Source organism: Macaca mulatta, chromosome 8, assembly GCF_049350105.2.
Source record: "Macaca mulatta isolate MMU2019108-1 chromosome 8, T2T-MMU8v2.0, whole genome shotgun sequence".
NCBI lineage: Eukaryota > Metazoa > Chordata > Mammalia > Primates > Cercopithecidae > Macaca > Macaca mulatta.
This window is the reverse complement of record NC_133413.1, coordinates 31,001,446-31,020,912: the sequence shown is the minus strand read 5'-3', so window position 1 is coordinate 31,020,912 and position 19,467 is coordinate 31,001,446. Positions and strand designations below refer to the sequence as shown.

Here is a 19,467-nt window from a genome sequence, read left to right as displayed (position 1 = left end):
GAGGCTGAGGCGGGAGGATCACTTGAGGCCATGGGTTCAAGACCAGCGTGGGTAACATAGTGAGACACTGCTTCTACAAAAAATTTAAAAACCAGCTGGGCATGGTGGTGCACGCTTGTAGGCCCAGCTAGTTGGGAGGCTAAGGTGGGACGATCACTTGGGCCTGGGAGGTTGAGGCTGCAGTGAGCTAAGATGGCGCCACTGCACTCCAGCCTGGGCACAGAATGAGACCCTGTCTCAAAAAAAAAAAAAAAAACATACTTGCTAAAATTAAGAAGCTGTCATAGTGTCAAACACTAAGACTGGCAATCCTAATTTGGTTTTCCTGATGTTACTGTTTACTTTATTGGGCTGTGAAAATCAAAGGACCTGCCACACTAAACCCACTGCTGGTCTAGCTGAGACCTCCTGAAGTGCAGAGGCAGTGCCCCTAAGAAAGAAATTTCCTTTTTTTTAAAAAGGGGGCCTTCTGGGGTAGCATTTTCTATTTTTAACCTTTTTTGAAATTTTGATAAAAAACACATAACATAAAACTTACTATTGGCCAGGCCCAGTGGCTCATGCCTGTACATTTTGGGATGCTGAGGCGGGCGGATGACTTGGGGTCAAGAGTTTGAGACCAGCCTGGCCAACATGGTGAAACCCCGTCTCTATTAAAAATATAAAAATTAGCTGGGCATGATGATGCACACTTGTAATCCCAGCTACTCTGGAGGCTGAGGCAGGAGAATCACTTGAACCCAGGGGACAAAGACTGCAGTGAGCAGAGATCATGCTGGCACTCCAGCCTGGGCGACAGAGCAAGACTCCGTCTCAAACAAACAAACAAACAACAACAAAAAACTTACCATCTTGGCTGGGTGCAATGGCTCATACCTGCAATCCTGGTGCTTTGGGAGACTGAAGTGAGGAGGATTACTTGAGGCCAAGAGTTCAAGACCAACCTGGACAACACAGCAAGACTCCATCTCTACCAAAAAATGAAAAATAAAAATTAGCCAGGTGTCATGGTACGTACCTGTAATTCCAGCTAGTTGGGAGGCTGAAGCAGTACAATCGCTTGAGCCCAGGAGGTTGAGGCTGCACCACGGCACCCCAGCCTGGGCAAACAGAGCGAGACCCTGTCTCTAAAAAAACCTAAAACACTTTACTGTCTTAACCACTCTTAAGTGTTTAGGTGGTGTTAAGTACATTTACATTGTTGTGCAACTATCACCACCATTCATTTCTGCAGCTGAAATCTTCCCAAGCTGAATCTCTGTACCCATTGAATATTAACTCCTCATTCTCCCTTCTCCTAGCGCTTAGTAACCTCCAGTTTACTTTCTATCTCCATGAATTTGACTACTGTGTGTATCTCATATACATAGAACCATGCAGTGGTTGTTCTTTTGTGTCTGACTTATTTCACCCAGCATAATGTTTTCAAGGCCCATCATCCATGTTGCAGCATGTGTCAGAATTTCCTTCCTTTTAAAGGTATTTTTTGACCAGACACGGTGGCTCACGCCTGTAATCCCAGCACTTTGGGAGACCGAGGTGGGAGGATCACCTGAGGTTAGGAGTTCAAGACCAGCCTGGTCAACATGGCAAAACTCTGTCTCTACTAAAAATATGAAAATTGGCCAGGAGGGGTGGCACATGCTTGTAATTGCAGCTACTCAGGAGATTGAGGCATGAGAATCGCTTGAACCCAGGAGGTGGAGGTTGCAGTGAGCCAAGATCGTGCCACTGCACTCCAGCCTGGGGGACAGAGCTAGATCCATCTAAAAAAAAGGTATTTTTAACTTTTCTGACAACACTGCTTGTATTGAAGATGTTCAGTAACAGGATGGTTGATAAAAGGGCAAGTCTTGCCAGCTTTCTGTATTTACTCATCTGTAAAATGGTTCTGAGTTCTATTACTATCATTTAAACACATCTAAGCAGGGGTCACCAACCCACAAGGTCCAGGCACATGTGTGGTAAAGCCACCTGGAGGGAGGCTGTGGTGAAGTGGAGAGAGACTGGCCTTTGATAAAGGCGGCTGCTGCTAGTTAGTTCCAATCCACTCTGTCCAATGTGTAATGTAGGCCCAGTACTGCAAGCACAAATCTGATTTCACACTCTGTCACCCAAGCTGGTCTCAAACTCCTGGCCTCAAGCGATCCTCCTGCATCAGTATCCTAAAATGCTGGGATTCCAGGTGTGACCCCCTGCCCCTGGCCACAAATCTGATTTTTATGTGTTGGCCAACACTGTTGGGCTAAACAGAACATGTTTGCAGGCTGGCTCTGGCCCACAGGGTCACCTGTTAGAATGTCTGCCAGGGCTAATAAAAAGCTAATTTTAGTGTGGCCTCATTGATTCATTCCTGCAATTAACGTTTATGGGTCTCTACTAAAGGCTAGGTTACACATGTAAGTTAATCTTATTTAAAAATGTACCTATTTTATTAGGTACTAGCATCATCTCCACTTTCCATATTAAAGACAAACCCAGAGCGGTGAAATAACTTGCCCCTGGTCACACAGTGGGAAGCGCTGAGGTGGGATTTGAACTCAGATGGTTTTCAGAGCCCAAAGTCCTGTCTCAAAGGAGGGCGACTCATAGGACAATGTTAACCTATGCACCTATGGACACTCCCAGAAAAGGTGATTTGCAACTTGTCTTGAAGGACGTCCTCAGCGGACAAGGCTGGACTGCAATCTAGGCAGAGGAACTAACTTGAGCCAGGGATCAAACACTAAGATTGGCAGGAAATGAGCAGGAAGAGGTAGCGGGGTCCCTGACGCCATCTATTCAACTGTTTTTCAGAAAAGGTATCAGCTCTCGAAGTCTTACTTCTCGAAGGCTTACATCTTGCGAGAGCAAGAATGGTGTGTAAAGACGGGAATTTACAAAAGCCCTCACTGCTGACCGTAGGTGCCAGCGAACGACTCGCGCCCTAGCTTTCCCGCCTCCGCCTCCGCTGCGGCCCCGCCCACGACCCTGGGGAACTACAAGTCCCGTCATGCACCGGCGCGCGCCGGGAGCTCGCTCCTGCCCCGCCCCCAGCCCGGTCCCCGCCCCCCGCCCCGCCCCGCCCTCGGCCCCCTCCCGCCGGGTCAGCCCCGAAGAGTCGCCGGTGGCCGCGGCAGACGGAAGCAGAACGAGTGCCTCGGCGGCCGCAGGATGGGGGACTCCAAAGTGAAAGTGGCGGTGCGGATCCGACCCATGAACCGGCGAGGTGAGAGCCGAGCCCCCCCGGGCCGCCGGGGCTGAGGCGGCAGGTGCCTGGCGCGCCCGTCCCTCGGCCGCCGTGGGGGGTCTGGCGGCCCCGCCCCTATAGTCTGCGGCGGGGCGCGAGGAGGGGCCCGCGGACCCTGAAACCCGCGCCCGCGCTGAGTCGCCCGGCTCCCTCTTCTCCCCTCCCTTCCCCCCCTGGCCAGTCCCGTACCGGGAGCCGCCAGGCCCCTCGTGCCGGCCCCGCTGCCCCTTCCGCCTGCGCCCGCCCCGCCCCGGCGCCCTTTCGCCCTCTCGTCTCCCCCGGAGGTTCCCGAGGGCGCCCTCGGCCCTGTCGCCCCGCCTCGCCCTAGCCCCTCAGCCCCGCGCCTTCCCCGCCAGCTGTCACTGTCGCCCCCGCGCGCGGGTCGCCAGCCCCTGCAACCCGCCTCGGGACCGCCCGGGACCCCGCGTCTCGCCCGGATCTCCCAAGCCTGCACCGCCGCGGCCCGCGGCGGGAAGGAGGGCAGGGGGCCAGGTGGGTGCCCCGCGGCGAGTTCCTTCCACCTGGGCGTCCTGAGATTGAGGTCAGGTGGAGGAGATGCCTTTTTCGTTGTTTTTGGACAGTCGAGAAAGTTTTGGTTTTGCCTGAAGTCTCATTGGTCATCTCTCAATAAATAGCTTAAGTGCCAAGATTCTTTTGGAATTGTATCTTTCTGACATTCTCTTAAGTCTGCAGGGAGGGTAGAGAAAGCAGATAAACCGAGTACATTGAAGTCATCTGTAGACCCAGGGAGTGGAGAGAACCCCAAAAGTCGGGAGAAGGTGGGCTGGGTCTTGGCTTTGATAGTAAAAAGCAGCGTGACTGGGCGAGTTGCTTTAAATAAGATAATGTATTTGAAAACGCTTTATATACAAGGTTCTATCATTGGGGTCACTATTACTGTCCCAGGGGATGACTTTGCCATTGATAAGACTTTGAACTAATTAGAATCTTTTAAGTACCAGAGACAACTAAGAAGTTGTAGCTTCTTAGCAAAATCAAATGTTAATTTTTATGTAGAAATTATAGGTTGTTTTCCTCTTCTTTGCTCTCTTTTGTGTATATTGAGACGTACAGATCAATCAGTTGACATAAGCTTTGTTGGTTTGTCCTTCTCGGGGAAATTGGTTTCTCGCTTGGAGTTATCTCGTCTATGGGAATTGGTTTGTCCTGTTTCTGCTAGGTCCGATTAAGGCTGTCAGGTGAGTTTTTTTCCTTAAGAACTTAATTACTTTAAGTTCTCAACTAGTGCAAGATTGAGTCCTGCTTTGCTTCACTAATCTCGTACTCTGACAACACAAAGCAAACGTCGATGCAATTCTGAAAATTTTCAGAAGCGTCAGTTTTTAAATATTCAGGTATTTGTATTTCAATTTACTTCCAGTTTACCATCACAATAATTTAAAGAAAGAAGCCAAATGAAACATATCTGGGAACTGATTCTGAAAGGATGGTTTCAGCACATTCTTAAAATTTCCTTTTCACAAAAAACTTGGAAATGTCAGTGCTAAAAAGAGGCCGCGAACCAACCACCACAAAAGACATCTCAGATATTTAGAGCCCTTCTTTCCCTCTCCCTTTCTCCATTGGTTTCACTTTTTGAGGGGAATTCGTATGCTTTTCACTCATAAATTGCCATTGATAAGGTTGTAATAAACATCAGAGTTTAGAGGAAGGCAAAGAAATAATAGTTTTAGCTGTGGAATGGATGTAAGCTGATCCTTGGGTTCAACTCATTTTAAAATTGAGGTTTACCCATAGATTCCATTAGCCTATATAGAGAAGTGCATTATTTGGAGTAAAGTACCTCCTGAGTTCACTTAGTGCCCATTCTTAGCCTTATATTTCCTGACATGCATGTGGACTTCTTTTTTCAGTGATTACCACACATAAATTTGTTCTTTTCCATTTTTGCTGTGAAGTAATTGTTAACATAAATAAAAAGGTTATTATGGAATACAGTGTGGTGGGATTCTAAATCCAGTGATTTTTAAAAATTGGTATCTAAAGTTTGTATAGAAAGACTAAAACAGGCCAGGCACGGTGGCTCACGCCTGTAATCCCAGCACTTTGGGAGGCCGAGGCAGGTGGATCACCTGAGGTCAGGAGTTCGAGACCAGCCTGCCCAACATGGCGAAACTCTGTCTCTACTAAAAATATAAAAAATTAGCCAGGTGTGGTGGCGGGCGCCTGTAATCCCAGCTACTTGGGAAGCTGAGGCAGGAGAATCGCCTGAACCTGGGAGGCGGAGGTTGCAGTGAGCTAATATTGCGCCACTGTGCTCCAGCCTGGGTGACAAGAGCAAAACTCCGTCTCAAAAAAAAAAAAAAAAAAAAAAAGGATTAAAAACCATTTTTCTTTCCAGTAATTTCTTTTTTTCTTCCTCATATGATCTGTAGGAACCTTTCCCTTAATTTTGAAAAGAATATTACTTTGAACAGTTATTAGTATTATAGTGTATAATTATGACAAATAGTAAAACTTGAGTCCTAATAGTTTCTATCATAACGTATAAGTGCAGGAAGCAACCTTATAAATCACTGTCCACAAATGAGGGGATGAGAATGGATTACTGTGATGATGTAGTTTTACTGTATAGACTCTGATATTTGGAATCACATTAGTTATCTTTTGAGGAAAATCTGAAAATTTCCAGAAAACTCTGGTGTATTAAGTCCTTGTGTGATTCAGTGTCTGGTTGTGCTTAGCTGTTTGGCGTTTTAAGGTGGTTAGCTGATTTATTATTTAACAGTTATCCTCGAAGTGAAGTGTTTTAGTCTTTTTGCTAAACTGTATGTGGGATTGGGAACCTTAGTTATTTGAAGGTTAAGCATTAGGCCCTAATTCAGTAACAGGAAGAGTTGTAATGGCTAATTTGTCAGGAATATTTTTGTAGTCATACATTTATTTTAACATTACACTAACAAAAGGAAAAATAAAAAGGAAAGAAGTTCACATACTTTCTTCATCCTAACAGCTTTTCTTTTCCATGCCAGTTTGTGCTCACATGTGTATGTAATTTTACATGATTTTAATATTACAACCTTTATTTTGCCTTTCTTCATCTGAGATACAAAGCGAAACAACTAGAGAAAAAGGGGTAAGTTTTTGTCACAAGATCTTCGAGTTCTATTTGCAGATATTGTTTGTTTTCCAATGTTGTTCAGACTGTACAGCTCAACAGATAACTCTTGTGTGCAGTCCGTGCACTGCACAGAACACCCATTCATACATTGTTAACCTGTCTAATCATTACAGGAGCTGAAAGTTTTGTAGCCATAATTGGTGGGATTAGTTAGATCAGCAGCATTCTCCTTTCCAGGAATTTGATGTTTTCTAACTTTAGGTGGCTTAAAAAACATTTAATAGTTAAGCAAACTTTTATGGAGTGCCTGCCAGGTATCTAGCTTATATTAGATAGGATGAGAGCTTAATGCCTTTCCTCAAGGGATTTCCTGTGTTTAAATCTGTGTAAGATCAACTACCAAAATAAGTAAATATCTGTAAAAGGTGTTTGGAATGCCTTTGTTACCTATCTAGACTAAGGGGGTAGAACCAGGAAACGAAATAAATGAAGATAGAAACAGTGAAATAGATTATTTCAGGTGTTAGGGAGCATGGACAAGAAATTTATTTCAGGAGATATTTCAAATGAGTTTACTTTGCATTTTCCAATACTTGACGTGGTGAAAGACACAGAAGTATGTAATAATGTCTAATAGAGTCAGTGCCTTGGTAATCATGATGTATCTCAATGGAGGGACTGTTGTACAGCGATTAAAATGATGACAGTCAAAACCATTTAACAAGGAAGATCATTTTCTCTGTTAGTGGAAAAAGAATGTAAAGCTGTATGTGTAACTGATCAAATCTATTATGATTATTACTATGTAAAAATGTATACAGGAATGGGCAAGAGCTAGAAAGAAACATGAAAAAGTGAAATTGATTGTTCTTGTTAGGGGGATTTTACTTCCTAAAAGTTTTCTTAGGGTTGCCTGGTACCATCATATTAAGTTTCTTAAAGCATGCTTTATGGTTCATGCCTGTGAGGAAATGACTGTCATGGGCTTGAAAAGAAAATGCCTGTGAAAAGATTAGATTAAAAGATAAACAGCTGTAGCAGGCTGCTAGTTATTAAGTGCTAGGCGAATGACAGGGAAATAAGGGAATCGAGAGTTTAGACTTCACTGAGGAGGGTGAACTTTGGTTGGACTTCCAGGGAGGAAGCTTATGATGTGAGCACGGGGGAGGGGAGGGCATGGATTCTTCGAGGAGGAAGTGTGGCCTGAGAGTGAGGACGCAGAGACAAGAATGAGCAAAGCAGGTTTAGGCAGCAGAGACGAGATCTGCCTGCCAGAATGGAGATTCTGTGAGGATAGCTAGAGAATGATGGGACGGGAAGGTCAGGTGGATTGCAGGAAGCCCTGAATGCGGCCAGGCCAGAAGTCTGGACCTAGGGTGGCTGGTCCATGCACTCTGTTTTGCTTCTTGTGACCTTGTGTGGGTCTTAGACACAAACACGACGGAGAAAAATTGGTAGATCTCAAAGCAAGATTGGAAACCTCAGTAGATGACCGATTTCTGGCGTAGCTGGGCAGGTTTTAAAAGCGCTTGCTGAAAATGAAGCCTTGTGGATGGGCAGCGTAAGGAAGCCAGTCAGAATTAAGCAGCTGTGACTCAGAAGGCAAAGGAAAAACCCAGCAAGTGCGAGGAAGCTTAGAAGATGCTGGTAGTCAGTGAAGATGAAGACATAGGTGACCCTTAGGAAATGAAGGGACAGGAGAAGGTGGCTTTGACCCCTGGGGTCATTGGTGATTCTTCAGTCTTCTTAGAGAGATCACTGACAGATGTGGAGCCAAAGAGGACCATGGATGGAAATTTGCTAAAACAGAAGATACTTGTTTTGTCAGCATCTGCTTGCTACATTAATGGTGAATGAGACACACATCTATTACAACATTGTTTTGTTTCTGCTGTCAACTCAGTGACTGAAATTTGGATATATGCGCATAGGGCCAGAGGCATTTTGAGAAGAAGGTACACTCTTAAATTCTTTTCCCCAAATCTTGTGTGTGTGTGTTTTTTTTTTCTTTTTCTTTTGAGACAGGGTCTCCCTCTGTTGCCCAGGTTGGAGTGCAGTGGCATGATCATCACTCACTGCATCCTCAACCTCCTGGGCTCTAGCAGTGCTCCTGCTGCAGCCTGCTGTGGAGTTGGTACACAGGTGTGCACCACCATGTCTGTCTAATTTCAATGTTTTTTTTGTAGAGATAGGGTCTCACTTGGTTGCCCTGGCTGGCCAGACCTCCTTTCAAGAAATATACATTTATAATATAAAATACGATGTTGTTTAATTGGCATTAGCTTTTACCCTCTCACCTCCATAAAACGATGACTGTCTGACTTTTCCACCTAAGTGCTGAAAATGGAAGAAACCACTGACAAAACTATTAGTTAAGGAGATGGATTGAAGTGCTGATTGAGTGGAAATGGATGTATTGATCTCTATGCTTGCTCATCACGTTCCCCTTGTGTTCGGCAGAGCACGTTCTTAAAAAAAAAAAAAAATTCGGCCAAGATGAGCAGTGTGCCCTGTGACCCCAGAAGTGCGTGAAACTAACTGGTCCACTCCACACAAGTCCATGACTTAACTGTATGGGGCTTTTGCTCTCAGGAGATAAAGATATCTTTAGAAATTGGTATCCATTCGTCATTCATTTCAACAGTGTCGATTGAAGAAAAAGAAAATAGCTGCTTTTTGACAGCTTTCTATTTGCAAGCAATGGAGTTCAGTGCTTTTTAATGCTTTATTTTATTCTTCAAACCAGACTTTCAAAAGGAATTGTAGGCCAGGTGTGGTGCCTCACCCCTGTAATCCCAGCACTTTGGGAGGCCGAGGTGGGTGGATCACTTGAGGCCAGGAGTGTGAGGCTAGACTGGCCAACATGGTGAAACCCTGTCTCTGCTAAAAATACAAAAACTAGCTGGGTGTCTTGGCGAGTGCCTGCAATCCCAGCTACTTGGGAGGCTGAAGTGGGAGAATCACCTCAACCTGGCAGGCAGAGGTTGCAGTGAGCTGAAATCGCACCACTGCACTCCAGCCTGGGTGACAGAGCGAGACTGTCTCCAAAATAAAAGGTAGTAATTGTAGCATTTCTGTGTAACAGAACCTCAGAGAGGTTAATTAACATTCCCAGAACTACAAAACCCACCTGTGCGTTTACTACAGTGTTGGACATTATTATCTTTAAGAGGATCTTGCAATCCTGAGATTACTTAATTTTCAGAGATGTGCAGGATACACTGGAAGCATAAGTCTTGATCTTCCACCAAAGGAGCTCCCAGTCTTGTTGATAATAAGAGATACATGTGTAAGTTCATTGGAAGAACGTATGTACCTAGTGCACCGATGGCAGCGAATCATGAATTAAAGAAATGGGGGCGGGATTTGAGAACAGCACAGAAGACAGCTTGAGCGGGCCCCTTGGCTCCAAGTCCCACTGAGGTGACGTGGAGGAGTCCAGATGGGTGCTGCACATGCAGTGGATTTGTGTTGCATCTGAGGATCACTGAACTTGGGAAATCCCCTGCAAAGCCTCTGATTTAGATGACTGGGTGAATGCTGGTGTCATTAGCTGAATCAGAAGCACAGGAGAAGCAGGTTTTAGGGTGGAGGTGTGGGAAATGATGAGTTCTAGTCTCAGACAGTCCAACAGTATGTCATCAGTGCTTATGTGCCATGTACTTTGCCTGCAACTATGAATAAGATGCAGTGTGCCTGGAAGCAACTCAGCACAATTGGGTTTTAGGTGTCTGAAGTGCAGCCAGGTGGATGGATCCAGAAGACCATTGTGAATATGAGTCTGAAACGAAGGGACTGGACTTAGGTGTAGATCTGGGAGTCATTACTGTAGGTAGAAGATAGAGCACCTCAGGTGTGTCTGTGATAGAGGCGGTCACAGAGGCCAAGAAGAGCAACCTCAGGAGAATCAGGTGAAAGCAATGTTGTGGATGCCTAAGAAGGAAAAAATGTGTCAAAAGAGTGAAAGGTCAGCAATCACATGTCACAGGAATGGCTGCGTGATTAACACAGAATTGTGTTCAGTGGATTTGGTGTTCTGATAGTCAGTGTTAATGTTCAGGATAATTTCACTGAAATGAATTAGTGTTGGGCATTGGAAGTGGGCTGAGGAGTGAGTGGAAATGCCAGTATGGAGGCAGCGAGTCTCAAGAACATTCTTTCAAGAAGCTCCAGGTAGAAGGGGAGGGTTCAGAGTGGTACCTGGAGGGGTAGGTACTTTGTTTTTTTAAAATTTTTGGAGATATTTGAACCTTGTGTAGATAGAACCAATAGAGATAAGTTTTTGAAATATGGGAGGAAGAGAATAATTACATAATGGGAAAGCCCTGGAATTTCAAGCTTCATTTTCTTGACAGGGTAAAATGTGAGGTTATTGAAAGTAGGAGGAATTTGGTGAGCTGGGGTATTCTGAGTAGTGAATGTGTAGGAATGTGGTTGAAGGACCCTAACTGTATTTTCTATCTGTTGAGGGTAGTAGGGTCATCCATTCCAAGTTTTTTCTTCTTGGTTTTTAGATATAAGTCACATCCCCAAAGTGTACCATTACTGGGTTTTAGTTTACTCACAGACTTGTGCAGCCATCGTTACTATCCAATTCCAGAACATTTTCATCACCCCACAGAGAAACCTTGTACCTGTTAGCAGTCACTCTCCATTTCCCACTCCCCAGCCCCTGGCAACCACTAATCTACTTCCTGACTCTATGGATTTGCTTATTCTGGCATTTAAAACATGGAATCCTATATTATGTGGACTTTTGTATCTGGCTTCTTTCACTTGGTATAATGCATTCAGGGCTCATCCATGTTTTGTCATGAATCAGTGCTTCATTGTTTTTATAGCTGAACAACATTCTGTTACACAGATATGCTGTGTTTTATATTCATTCATCAATTGATGGGCATTTGGCTTGTTTCCAATTTTGGCTATTATGAATGATGCTTCTTTGAACATTTATGTACAAGCTTTTGTGTAGACATGTGTTTTCGTTTTTCTCATATGTGCATATATATAGGAGTGGAATTTCTGGGTCATATAGTAACTAACTTTTGAGGAACTGTTTTCCAAAGCATCTGAACCATTTTACATTCCCATAGAAATGCATGAAGGTTCCACTTTCTCCACATCCTTACCAACACTTGTTCTTGTCTCTCTCCATGAGTATTGCTATCCTAATGGGTATGAGGTGGTATCTAATTGTGGTTTAGATTTGCCTTTCTCTGGTGGATAATGTTGAGCATCTTTTCATGTGCATATTGGCCATTTGTATAGCTTTGGAGAGATCTCTATTCACATCTTCCCCTTATTTCAAAAACTGTTTTTTTGTCTTTTTATTACTGAGTTGTAAGACTTCTTCATACATTCTGGATACCATTCTGTTATCAAATAGATGATTTGCAAATATTTTCTTGATTTTGTGGGTTGCCTTTTCACTCCCTTGTGTCCTTTGATTCATGAAAGTTTTACATTTTGATGAAGTTCAGTTTATTTTCAGTTGCTTGTGATTTTACTGTGATTTCTGAGAAACCATTATCTAACATCATGTGGATTTCATTTGTTTTCTTCTCAGAGTTTGATAGGTTTAGCTCTTACATTTAGGTCTTTGATCCAGTTGGAGTTTTCAATGTGGTGTGAGGTAGGGATCCAGCTTCATTCTTTTGCATGTGAATATCCAGTTGTTCTAGAACCATTTGATGAAAAGACTGTTGTTTCTCCATTAGATTGTCTTGGTATCCTTGTGAGAATCAATTGACCATAACTGTGACAGTATGTTTCTAGACTCCCAATTCCATTCCATCAATTTATATATGTCTTTCCTTATGTAAGTACCACACTGTCGTGATTACTCTACCTTTGTAGTAAGTTTTGAAACTGGGAGTCAAGTCCTCTGACTTTTTTTTTTGAGACAGTGTTGCTCGTGTCACCCAGGCTGGAGTGCAGTGTCATAATCTTGGCTCACTGCAGCCTCTGCCTCCTGTATTCAAGTGATTCTCCCACCTCAGCCTCCTGAGTAGCTGGGATTACAGGTGCCTGCCACCACGCCTGGCTAATTTTTGCATTTTTGGTAGAGACAGAGTTTCACCATGTTGGCCAGGTGCCTTATGAGTTTTTTAAATACCTGTTTGTTAGTCTTCTGAGGTTGATTGGTTTCTTTTTTAAACTGTTTATTTATTTAGAGATGGAGTCTCATTCTGTTGCCCAGGCTGAAGTGCAGTGCTGTGATCATAGCTCACTATGGCCTTGACCTCTTGGGCTCAAGAGGTCTTCCCACCTCAGCCTCCCAAAGTGCTAGGATTATAGGCATGAGCCACTGTGCCCAGCTGATTCGTTTCTTGAGTATGAACATTTTATGTTTTTGATCACATAGGATTATTTTATTTGTTTTTAGATATGGGGTCTTGCTCTGTTGCCCAGGCTGGAGTGCAGTAGCACAATCATAGCTTATCACAGCCTTTAACTCCTGGGCTCAAATGATCCTTCCATCTCAGCCTCCTGAGAAGATGGGCTACAGGTGCATGCCACTACACCTGGCTAATTATTTTTTTAAAATTTGTTTTAGGGACAGATTCTTGCTGTGTTGCTCAGGCTAGTCTTGAACTCCTGGCCTCAAGTGATCCCCCTGCTTCAGACTCCCGAGTAGCTGGGGGATTATTTTAATTATTTTCACACTACCATGTCTCCTCTCCTAACCTGGCGTCTCATTCTTACATTAGCCATGTTAGAGCTCAGTTATATTTTAACCTTTTATTTATTTAATACATTTTCATGTTTACTAGTAACAATATAAAAGTAGTGATTAGGATATTTTACATACTTCTTTTTAGAAAGCAAAGACCAATTTGCTTTTTACTTATATGGTATCACGTGATTTTTTTCTCCCAGTGTCAGCAGATCTCAATAAAAAAGGGGGTCCCAAGTGACTTATAAATAGAACAGAGTAATATAAGTAGTGTTTCCTGCTATGCCATTAAATGTTAGATTCCAATTGGGAAAACAAGTCCTTCCTACATAAATATCATTGATGAATGTTTTATTTATGAACGTGTGTAGACATGGAAAAGTATTGGGTATGTGACACTAATTGGTTGAAAATAGGATCACATGTGGCATGCAAAGTTTGTGGTTGAATAAGTAAATCTTACAAATAGTTTGTTATCTACCTTTAAAAAATGAACCCAAGTGAATTTAACAGTAAACTATAGTTAGATATTTAGGAACTTGACTGGTAAAGGGAGGTACACCTATGTTTCTGGATAGTAGATTTGGTTTGGAAATTATTACTAATTTTCTGGAGAATTAGAAAAGCAGATTACTAAGTAGGCAACTCAGATTATTTTGTTCAAACTGGGAATGATGCATTTCCCCAGATGGAACATGAGTTTTGTAAAGGGAGTCTCCCAGGTCCTGCCCGTATTTTACTATGATGTCATTGGGGTGCGAGCCATAGCTGATGTGTACATCGAAGAAAGACTTGTTTTAAATTATTGTTCACTTTTACAAGGTGACTAATATGCTGGCTGAATAAACTGAGTTGTCAACTGTTGATATTTTAATATTCATTGTGGGGAATTTGCCCTGGAAAGGAATCTTGTTTGGGAAATAATACGGGATCTTTAATGTTGGTGGAATGTATTAATTTTTTCCTTTCTTTCCTCTTCCCCTTCCTCCCTTCCCACTTCCCCCTTCTCCCATCCCCTTTCCTTTTTTCCTTTTTCCTTTCCTTTCCTTTCCTGGCTCGTGGGTACATCAAAGCATTCGTGGTTCTGAGTATTGTAAAGCTTGGTTAGTCATGAAATAAACTTACAGTGCTACCTTAATATCACTGTTGCTTTCAATTGCTTTTTATACATAGTACTAATTAAATTATAATCTTGCTATTTTAGGCTTCACTATGAATAAACTTGTCCATGTGTTACTTATAATGAGTATTGAGTGCTATATTTTAAATTGTAAAATAGAATATAATATTTACCATTTTAGCCTATGAAGTGCACAGTTCAGTAGCGTTGCGTACATTTCACATTGTTGTATCACCATCACCACCATCTATTTACAGAATGTTTTTCATCTTGCAAAACTGAAACTCTATCTCCATTAAGTAACAACTCCTCTTTCTCATTTTCCCCCAACCCTGGTAACCCCCATTCTACATTGTGTCTCTATGAATTTGACTACCCTAGGTACCTCATGTAAGTGGAATCATAGTCCTTTTGTGACTTGCTTATTTCGCTTAGCATGATGTCTTCAAGGTTCATGTTATGGTGCGTCAGAATTTCCTTCGTTTTTAAGGGTGAATATTGCAGTGTATGTATATACATTTTGTTTATCCATTCATTTATCAGTGGGTGCTTGGGTTGCTTCCGCGTTTTAGCTGCTGCCATGAACACGGGCACACTTTAGTGCTGTTTTTACAAAGGCAGTGCATAGCAGCTAGGCTCTTTTTAATTTAGTATTTTAAACCAAGAGAAAGGTGTTGATCCTTTGGATTTTTGGTAGGTGTTTTTTGTTTTTCCAGGCTAAGTTTAAAGCTTAAATTTGTAACTGCTATTTAATCATTGTTTTTGCTTTTTTTTTTTTTTTTTTCTGTTTCCAGACAGGGTCTCCCTCTGTTGCCCAGGCTGGAGTGCAGAGGCATGATCTTGGCTCACTGCAACCTCTGCCTCCCGAGTTCAAGTGATTCTCTGGCCTCAGCCTCCCGAGTAGCTGGGGATTGATTACAGGCGCCCACCTCCACACTCGGCTAATTTTTGTATTTTTTTGTAGAGACAGGGTTTTACCATGTTGTCTACACCACTGCTTTGCTCTCTAAGCATTATATACAGCAAGAAGTTTTCAGTGGCGAGTGTGTCACATTTAAAATCTTGTAGCAATATAATTTAATTCAACCAACTAGTAACATTTGATGGTACACTAGCTATAGCATTTTATATTGAAATGCATTTCATATTAAAATGCTTTTCATATATCTGACCCTTAAGCTTGCTTCAAATCTCATTGGCTTTATTTGCTTGGGTGTGTGCCCTAGATGTTCTGCTCGTGTATATATTCTCAACAGTCCTTTGAAAAGCCTTCTCTTAATATCCTTCAATCCACAGGGTTGGGGTGGGAATTTTATTTGACAAAAAAGATTGTCTGAAATAGTGAAGATAGTTGTTTACATATTAAAGGCCATCTTTGATGAGTGTTGGATGTAAGGGACATTTGTAAGTTGCCATCTTAGGACAAAATGAGTTTAGGTTAGATGTATTAGTTATTAGGTGATTTTTTTTGTATTATTTTGGATTTTCCAGGATTGGTCCCTTAATCACACCATTTAATTCTTCCAAGTTACTGGTTTTATCTGATGACATACATGGTGTAGGGGGTGGCAGAGGGAGAAGCTGTTAAGAGCATAGGAGAGAAACGTGAATGCTGAAGGACAGTGTTTGGTTCCCTTCTTAAAATAATTTGAAATGAAGGAACTGCACTATTGTAGGGAAAATATTTGATGAACCACCCATTTTTTTGAGGCCTGCATTCTAGATGTATTCTGTATGAGAACTGCCCTTGCAGTTCTTCTGTGCAGACCAAATGTTCTTGCAAGAAACTAATGACCAACTTTGTGGTGGGTGGTGAGTCACAGTAGATTTCCGGAGAGTTGATAATGTGCTTGTGTATGATATAGATTTGACTGTGAGGAGCCAGCTGATACAATATGGTCAGATTGCATTAAGCAGTGGTTTTAAGAAACTCTCATGGACCTCTGGGCCTGAGGAAGTGAAGAGGTAAAATTGCGTGTTTGAAAAATTGTTGCAGTGTGGCTGAGACTTTCTTGCAGCATTTTTGTGATTGATAGTCTAGAGTAGATTTAAACACAAAACATTAGAAATAGATTTTAATGCTAGTTGACCACATTAGAACAGATTTGTCTTTTTTGGGTTAGTGTTCCACATTTAGGTAAAACATAACTCTAAAGTTTTCCTTTTGATTCTCTTTGCTCTTTGCTTGAAAAATGTGTGGCTAAAAGAGAGACCACTAACTACTTAGTACTTTTTGAATATGTATTTAAGAATAAATGTAAAATAACTGATGTGAGAAAAGTTAAGTTTTGGCTAGCACAGGGAAGGAAGTTTTTGTTTTGTTTTGCTTTTTTGCATTTGGCTTAATTACGTGAGTTAAAGTGAAAAAAGCAATTACCTTTCTTGAGAGTGGAAACACTCTTAAGTTATAATGAATATGACATTGACCTTGGCCAAGGTTCTTTAGGAAGTACAGAATAACTCTGACATGGTATTGTTCCTTTCCTTAGAGCTTATCTTCTTCTTTTCTTTCTTTTTTTTTTTTTTTAAGAGGGAGTCTCGCTCTGTCACCCAGGCTGGAGTGCAGTGGTGTAATCTTGGCTCACTGCAACTTCCACCTCCTGAGTTCAAGCGATTCTTGTGCCTCAGCCTCTTGGAGTAGCTGAGACTACAGGCACACGCCACCACACCTAGCTAATTTTTTGTATATTTAGTAGAGACGAGGTTTCACCATGCTGGCCAGGCTGGTCTCAAACTCCTGATGTCAAGTGATCCACCGCTCTCGGCCTCCCAAAGTGCTGGGATTACAGGCATGAGCCACTGTGCCTGGCAGAGCTTATCTTTTAGTAGTGGAGATAAGGGAAACAGAAACAGTTTCATACTTTGGGTCAGAAAAATATAAGAATATAAAAATATGAGATCATAAACAAGCCATGGTCTTTACTTTTTTAGAACAGCTGTATTGAGACATCGTTCATGCCCCATACAATTCAACCAATTCAGTTATTTTTAGTTTGCTCCCAGTTGTACAGCCATCAGCACAATCAATTTTAGAACATTTTCATCAGTCCTGAAAGAAAGCTGTACCTGTTAGCAGTCACTCCTTGGCCCTAGACAACACTAATTTATTTTGTCTCTATAGGTTTCCCTATTCTGGATATTTCAAGTAAGTGGAATCATACAGTGTATGGTGTTTGATGACTGGCTTTTTTTACTTAGCGTTAGCTTCATACACAGTGTAGCTTGTATCAGTTCTTGATATAGTTTGGCTGTGTTCCCACCCAAATCCCATCTCAAATTGTAGCTCCCATAATTCCCTTGTGTTGCGGGGGGACCCAGTGGGAGATAATTGAAACGTGGGGTCAGTTTCTCCCATACTGTTCTCGTGGTAGTGAATAAGTCTCACGAGATCTGCTGGTTTTATAAGGGGAAACCGTTTTCGCTTGGCTCTCCTTCTCTTCTCTGCCGCCATGTGAGATGTGCCTTTTGCCTTCTGCCATGATTGTGAGGCCTCCCCAACCACGTGAAACTGTGAATCCATTAAACATCTTTCTTTTGTAAATTGCCCAGTCTCGGATATGTCTTTATCGCAGTGTGAAAATGGACTAATACAGTTCTTCATTCCTTTTTATTGCTCAGTAGTGTTCTGCGCTAGGGATATACCACATTTACCCATTTGTCAGTTGATGGACATTGGGTTGTGTCCACTTTTTGGCTGTTATGAGTATCCAAATAATGGTACTGTGAACATTTGTGTACAAGTTTTGTGTTCTCATGGGTATGTATCTAGGAGTGGAATTGCTGGGTCAGGTGGTAACGCTGTTTAACTTTTTGAGGAGCTGCTGGACTATTATCCGAAGTGACTGTACCATTTTACATTCTCAGTGGTAATGTATGAGGGTTCTAATTACTCCACACCCTTGCCAACCCTTGTGATGATCTGTCTTTTTGATTATAGTTATCCCGGTGGGTGCGAGGTGGTATTTCATTGTGGTTTTGATTTGCATTCCAGTGTTGAATGATATGGAACATCTTTTCTTGTGCTTATTGGCCATTTTTGTATCTGTTTTGGAGATGTATATTCAGATCCTTTGCCTATTTAAAAATTTGATTATTTTTCTTTTTTTTTTTTTTTTGAGACAGGGTCTTACTCTGTCACTTAGGCTGGAGTGCAATGTTGCCATCACAGCTCACTGCAGCCTTGATCTCCCTACCCCAAGTCATCCTCCTGCCTCATCCTTCTAAGTAGCTGGGACTACAGGCTCCCACCACCATGTCTGGCTATTTTTAAACACTTTTTTTTTTTTTTTTTGTAGAGACAGAGTCTGTTGCCCAGGCTGTTCTCAAACTCCTGCGCCCAAGCAGTCCTCCCAACTTGGCCTCTCAAAGTGTTGGGATTACAGGAGTGAGCCATTGTACCTGGCCTATTTGTCTTTTTATTATTGAGTTGTAAGGGTTCTTTATATATTGTGATGCAAGTTCCTTATTAGATATATGATTTGCAAATACTTTTTTGATTCCCTTTTTCACTGTCGATGGTGTCCTTTGAAGCACACAAATTTTTAATTAAAACTTTTTTTGTTGTTTTTAGAGACAGGATCTCTTTTGCCTGGGCTGTAGTGCAGTGGCACAGTCATAGCTCACTCTAACCCTGAACTCCTGGGCTCAAGGTATCCTTCCACCTCAGCCTCCCCAGTAGTTGGAATTATAGGTATGTACCACCATGCCTGGCTAATTTTTGGGTTTTTTTTAGAGCTGGGGGGGTCTCACTATATTGCCCAGGCTGGTCTTGAACTCCTGGCCTTAAGTGATCCTCCCATCTCAGCCTCCTAAAGTTCTGGGATTACAGTCATGAGCCACCATGCCCAGCCCCAGAGTTAATTTTGATGAGGTCCAGTTTATCTTGTCTGTGTTTTGGGTGTTCATTTCCTAACCCAAAGCCATGTGGATATACACTTATGTATTCTTCTAAGAACTTGATAGTTTTAGTTCTTACATTTAGCCCTTTGATCTGTTTGGAGTTTTGAATGTGATGTGAGGTAAGGATCCAACTTCATTCTTTCGCATGTGGATATCCAGTGTCTCACCATTTGTTGAAAAGACTGTTCTTTCTCCATTGGGTTGTCTTGGCACCGTTGTCAAAATCAATTGACCATAAACGTGACAGTATATATTTCTGGACTTTCAATTCTATTCCATCGATTTATATATGCCTTTCCTTCTGTAAGTACCGCACTGTCTTGATTACTGTGGCTTTGTAGTAAGTTTTGAAATTGGAAGGTGAGTGCCCTCTTTTTCCTTTTCAAGATTGTTTTGTCTATTTTGAATTTTTTGCATTTCCATATGTATTGTAAGACCTTGTTGATTTTTGTAAAAAA

The 19,467-nt window shown here is 42.2% G+C and overlaps 1 protein-coding gene across 2 annotated transcripts in view; it reads left to right on the top strand.

Annotated features, from left to right (window-relative positions):
* The first annotated feature begins 3,117 nt into the window (after window positions 1–3,117).
* The window catches only part of KIF13B (kinesin family member 13B), a 193,901-nt gene continuing 177,551 nt past the window's right edge, over window positions 3,118–19,467 (top strand). For both annotated transcript variants that reach the window (XM_015145099.3, XM_015145098.3), the window contains exon 1: window positions 3,118–3,208. In XM_015145099.3, the coding sequence (XP_015000585.3) occupies window positions 3,154–3,208 (55 nt within the window). In that variant the 5' untranslated portion in view covers window positions 3,118–3,153. The remainder of the gene's footprint in view (window positions 3,209–19,467) is intronic.